This window comes from Mesoplodon bidens (assembly GCF_964165515.1).
Source record: "Mesoplodon bidens genome assembly, chromosome: 9".
In the NCBI taxonomy this organism is placed as follows: Eukaryota; Metazoa; Chordata; class Mammalia; order Artiodactyla; family Ziphiidae; genus Mesoplodon; species Mesoplodon bidens.
In genome coordinates, this window is record NC_138166.1 from 61,255,683 (window position 1) to 61,261,682 (window position 6,000).

Sequence of the window (6,000 nt, forward strand, 5' to 3'; positions counted from 1 at the left end):
AGCTGAATGAGCTGGACAGGGGGATGAGCAAACAGATATGTAAATAAGTGATCCAGGGAATGAGCGAGCCAGAGACTAGGAAGTCCGTGCATGAAGGAATCAGTAAACGGGGCTGTAAATGAGTGAGTGAAGGGGTGAGTGAGTCAGTGCGAGGATGCATAGTGAGTAAATGAACAGGTGGGAGCATGAGTGGGGCAGTGAAGGCGGTGCGTGGCTCCCTTGAAAGTCCCCAGGATAGAGCGCCTCTCCCTAGCCCAGCTGTTTAGAGGAGTATTTGACCCTCGACGGTCGCAAAGTTATTCTGTGTATCTGACTGGACTCTCTCCCTTGCCCCATTTTAATTCAAAGCCATTTTACCTGTTTGGGTTCTTAGCCTGGGAAGGCTGGGAGGTTTGTTGACAAAGCCCCAGCCTGGGAGTCAGAGCCTGGGGTCCCTGTCTCAGCACAAGAATTCTAAACGCACAGAATATAAGTCAAGAATGTGTGTAGAAGAGCCGAGCACCTACTCTGCCCCAGGCACTTCTGTGCTGTTCTGTGTGTTCTGCGTACAAGGACGTCTGGCCGAGGGAGGGTGGAGTGGGGAGGTGGTGGTGGATACAGACAGGTCTGCTCTGTCCTGTAGGACTGCTGCCCTCGGGGGGCCTGCGGGCTGGCTGGGGAGCCCAGAGGACACTCTGGGGCGTGCAGGGAAGGCCTCCTCTAGAACGTGGGTCAGAGCTGGCCCTTGGGAATGGGAAGGATTTGACCAAGGGAACGTGAGATCCAAAGCCAGGGTTGTCGGTGGGAGGGAATGCCCCCACCAGCCACCTGGCTTCATGGGTGTGGCCATCTTGGTGGAACAGAACTTTTCCCATCTTACCGCAGATTCCCAGGCAGGTGCCTGCATTCAGATCATCTTATTTTTCTGCTTCCTGGTGTCCCTCCCTGCTCCTGCGGCCTCCCACACACCCCGGGTGGAGGGCTCCTTGCTGGCATTCTCAGGTTTTGTTTGTCTTCTCTCCCTAGGGCTTTGTGGTGGCTGTTCTCTACTGTTTTCTGAATGGGGAGGTAAGATCCTGGCCTTCTTAGCAGTGGAGGTACAGCTTGCTGGGGAGCAGACAGGGCTGTGGCCTGCTGGGCGCACAGGGCTGATCCTCCCGACCTGGACTCTGCCACACTCCCAGCACCTACAGGAGGGGGACGGCAGCCGTGCTGGCGTCTCCCGACGGCCTCCACCCTGTACCAGATTCTCTCCCTCTTTGCCTGCTGTGCAGCTGAGGCCCAGCCTCCGGAGCCGAGCTCCCTCCATAAAGGCACCAACTGTTGAGTGCAGACCCACCTGGGAGGGCTCTCACCGTAAGACACACCTTAGTCAGGGTGAACTGAAAGTGAGGAAGGACAAGGCACAGGAAATGGTACATACAGTTTCTGAGGCTGTTGATGGGCAGGGGTGCTGAGTGGGGAACTATCCAAAGTTCAGCCCTGCCCCCAGCAGGCCAGCCTGCCTGCCCAAACCCATCCCCTGTAAGAGTGGGACTTGAGGGACCCTGGGGAGCGGCTTGGAACCTTCTAGTAATGCTCCATTTCCAGGCCTGTTAGGGTGAGGCTTTTGAGCAGAGTGCAGAACAGAGATGCTGAGATGGGGATGGGCACTGAATGGGTGGATGGCTTTGGAGAGCGGGCAGAAGTCATTGCACCAAGTGCTTGGGCCTTGGCTGGGCGACCATGGCAGGCTTCCTCCTCTTTTTGCATCTGAGAAATAAGAAGATTAGCTCAGACCACCTACAGAAGGGTCAGATAAGGGTAGATATGGAGAGGCAGATAGGGCCCTGCAGGGAGTGGCTGGGAGACACAAGAAGTCGGAGTACAAATAGCTTGTCAGGACCGATGGTGGAAGTGGGAGCTGGAACTGGAGGTGGAGGGTACCTGCACCGCACAAAAGTGCTGGCGAAGGGGGTGGGTATGTGGACGCTGAAACTGGGCATGCCCTGTGCGCACCATGCTAAGAGCAACACGGGGGGGGGGTCTTTGCCCAGAAGGGTGCTTTATTTAGTGATCCTCAACCCTAATGGCGTATTGGAATCCCCTGGGAAGCTTGAAAACATATGGGTGCCCTACCCCAGAGATTTGGATGTCATTGTTCCGGGGTACGGTCTGGGCATCTGGGTTGTTAAAGCTCTCCAGGCAATCCTCATCTGCAGCCACTGTTAATGGGAGTGCCTGCCTGGGAGGGGCCCCAGGGCCGGCAGGCGGGCAGGTGAGGTGTGAGAAGGTGTCCGGCCAGAAGTGACCACCCGAGTTGCCCCCCGCAGGTGCAGGCGGAGATCAAGCGGAAGTGGAGGAGCTGGAAGGTGAACCGCTACTTCACCATGGACTTCAAGCACCGGCACCCGTCCCTGGCCAGCAGCGGGGTGAACGGGGGCACCCAGCTCTCCATCCTGAGCAAGAGCAGCTCCCAGATCCGCATGTCTGGCCTCCCAGCTGACAACCTGGCCACCTGAGCCCACCCCGCCCCTCCTCTCCTCGGAACAGCGGCTGGGGCTTGGGTGGGTGGGCGCCGGCCCACGCGTGCTGTGCCTCTTCTCTCCCTTCGGGCCGGCCCTGGGCTGGGAGCCCAGCTCCCCGAGGTGGGAGGAGGATGCAGGGCGCAGACGGGTATTTCCCCTCCGCGTTTTGGCGCTGGCCCTGCCCACCGTGGGCCCCTGGGCGTTGACCCCAGACATGTAAATACTCAATTTTGGGAAAGTCGGCCCATCGCTCCCCCTCTACCTTGTGTCCCTGCTCACCTCAGGCAGGTCCCCAGCTCCACCCGACCCCGTCCCACCAGCCTCAGTGATCGCCTGACCCTGTGTGGGAGGCCTTGTGAGCTGAGGCTGGGGACCTTACTTTGGCGGATTCGGGGTGGGCCCTGCCTGACAGCCCCCCCCTGCAGTGTCTGACTCTCGGTATGGACTCTTTGAGGCTACTCGCCACCCCGTGGCCCTTTTCAGGCCTGGCCCAGTCCCCGAGGCTGCCAGAGGTCCAGCTTGGAGTGCTTTTTGGTGCAGGCGAGACCCATGCTCACCCAACATCTTGGTATCCAGGTGCCCAGTTCCTGGGTATCAGACAGTGGGAAAGCTCCAGGGCCCTTCCAGTCAGAGACTTCCGTTTGGATGTGGGGCTAAGGCCAGAGAAAGTTCTGGTGCTTTTCATTTGGCCCAAGAAAAATTGCCAGGAGCCAGAAAAGTGGATGTGATTGGAATGGAGATGGAAGGAGTTTGGAGGGACCCATGGAAGACCTTCACCACCTCCATTATTTTACCCCTGACTCAAGGTAGGCGGGGTTCATCTGGTAGCCTCCCTTCTGTCCCTGCTGTCCCCAGGCATCAGTTGCAGAACATTCAGAGATGGATGCCTCAGAGAAACTCTCTCCCAGCTACACTCACCCTATCGAGCCCCTAATCCTTCCCCGTTCCTAGTTCCCCTTGAAGTCAAAGCCATGACTGGGATGAACCAGCCACCTTCCTGTGATATCAGTGAATTGCGAAGCACCTTACACCTCCATGTGCCCGGGGCCCAGGGCTCCCCTTCATCCCCCCACCCCCGGACCACAAGGGGCCCCAGTCACCAGCTTTCTCTGGCTTGGGCTCAGCTACTGAAATCGGAGACCTCTGCAAAGACTTCCCTCTGTGCTTTAGACATTGAGTCAGCACGGATGCCAGGGTGTCCTAGGGTTTGGGAGGGGAAGCCGCCACACCTGCCATGCTTGTTAGCAGGGGCTGCTGATGAGAGGAGCGGCTGCACCCAAACTCTTGTCCTGGCTGCCCAGCCACAAGTTACCAGACCACACCCTAAGAATTTAAACTGGGGCAGAACCAGGTTCAGGGCATGTGGAGGAAAGTGCTAGAATGCCGTGGCCCATGTGTGGGGCCCACCTCATTTGTGTCAGCTTGTGGTGTTTCTGTCCACATGTGTTTGTGGGCTTGTTTCACGGGCACGTTCTGGAACACTTGGGAGAGTTTGGGAGGATGGGGAATGTTGCTTTGCTTGGTTTTATAAAGAGGAAGAGGCCCAGGGGACTTAGGGACGTGTTCCCGGAGAGGCCTTCGAAGTGGCTGGAGGAGGGCCTAGTGCTTGGTTTAGAGATAAGTCCCATGTCCATTGAAGCACTGTGGACCCTGGGTCTTGGCTAAGCCGGAGGAAGACAGGGCCTGCTTTCCCTGCTCCAGGCACACACGGCAACTCAGGCTGGCCATGGAGTGTGTGGCGGCCTTCCCACCCTACACCTACCTGCCTCATGATCTCCTTCCCTCTGTCTGGGAGCCACGTGTCACCTGAGGGGGTGTCCACCCCCTCAGGTAACACACGTGGCTTGCATTTGAGGTCCTTGCACTTGAGGTCCTGTTGGGAGACCTGAGTTGCTTGGAAGGGCTCACAGGCTTGGATTCAGAGGCACACAGTCTGCCCCAGTGGGGCTCACAGTGCTGAGATAGTGGACACAGTACTCCTTGTTCTGGGCCTCAGTTTCCCCATTTGTGACATGAGGCAACTTCTAGTGCTTCTCCAGGCTCTGCTTCAGTAATTCTCCAGTTCAAAGCCAAGGCGGCTAAAAGGGCATGCATCACTGTTACGTGTATCATCTACGGTTCTGAAATGTCTGTGTTTGTGTATGAGTGGAGGGAGGTTGGATGCTGTGTATTCTCCCTTTCTTAGAAATGGGACATCTGTCTCTTCCATTTGGACACCACAGTGAGAGGGAAGGCTCAGGCCAGGGACAGTTGGACAGGGCATGATGTGCAGACCCAGCTGTGTCCTGGCTGGGGCAGGGTGCCACGTCTGGGTGGGCAATGGCTACCCCCAGATCCTAGGAGCGGTACCCTGCGTTTGGACCCTGTTTCTTCATCCTCGCCCCCACCAGCAGTTCTGCTTCACTGTGGAAGAAGAGGGTTTGACCTTATACATATATCATCACAAAATAGCAAAAGCAAAATCGACCCCCAATCCCCATGCCACGCTGCCCCCTGAGCTGTGGGCCTGCATCCTCGTAGAGGTTCCAGGTTCCTGTTGGTTGCTTTTTGTCTCTGAACAAATTATTGCCAGCCTTGTGAGCAGATGCACCCTATGTATTTTGAATGCTCCAGGAGGTTAGGCAGCTGTCCTTCAGGGTCACAGGCAGTTGGGGGACAGTATAAGGTCTGGGTACCACCCTTCCCTCTCTGACCTGTTTTTTCAAATCTGTAAAATGGGCAATAAGACTAGCTAGCTTTTATAGCCCACTGTATCTCTGAGATTCTCGTCTAAACGTCAGCCATCTACTGGGAATGGGCTCCAGGCAAGGATTGCAGTATTCACCCGGACCAGGACCAGGGAGGAAATCTTGCTGAGTAAGGAGGGGCCGAAGGGCCTTGGGAACGGTTGGGCTGGAGAGGAGTAGCGTTATCCGACTCCATGTCTCTAGAAAGGGGTTGTTTTTGTTCTGTGCAACCCTAAGGGACAGAACTCACCCAGGGGAGGCCGAGTGTTGCTTGGGACGGAGAAATCTCTCATCCTCTGTCATGACTGTCCTGTCAAGCAGTATCAAGAGAGAGACTCTAGCCCTGGGGGAAATGGGACTCCAAGTCAAAGATGCTGAGCCTGTCAGGGAAACTGTGAGGGGTCAGAGTGTGGGAATTGGGGTTCAGGGGCTCTCTGGCAGTCCCCAGCACAACAGACTTCATGACTTCCCGCCATGCCTGAGGCCAGGCCACATTCTCTGTCTCAGTGGGCAGCTCCGTGACCCTCCTTGACATATCCAGGGGCCTGCAGTGATTCCTTCTCTAACCCACACCCCTCCCTGAACCAGCTTCTCTAGGGCACAGGGCCAGAGAGCTGGAGCTGGGGCCCAAGCCTTGAAGTACCCTCAAGTCCATTCTCACCCACCTCCTTCATCTGACCCTCTCCCTTCCCGGAAGGAAAGCTACAAGAGGCTTCTTTGTAATTCTGTGAGTACCCTTGATCCACTCAAGGCCACTTCAGAGTGAAAGCAGGGAGTGCTTTGTCATC

The 6,000-nt window shown here is 56.7% G+C and overlaps 1 protein-coding gene across 4 annotated transcripts in view; it reads left to right on the forward strand.

Moving 5' to 3' along the window:
• Positions 1-3,670, forward strand: part of ADCYAP1R1 (ADCYAP receptor type I) — a 40,132-nt gene extending 36,462 nt beyond the window's left edge. For all 4 annotated transcript variants that reach the window (XM_081243960.1, XM_081243961.1, XM_081243962.1 and 1 more), the window contains 2 exons: positions 1,006-1,047; positions 2,292-3,670. In XM_081243960.1, coding sequence (XP_081100086.1) covers positions 1,006-1,047; positions 2,292-2,480 — 231 coding nt within the window. In that variant the 3' untranslated portion in view covers positions 2,481-3,670. The remainder of the gene's footprint in view (positions 1-1,005; positions 1,048-2,291) is intronic.
• Positions 3,671-6,000: the final 2,330 nt, after the last annotated feature.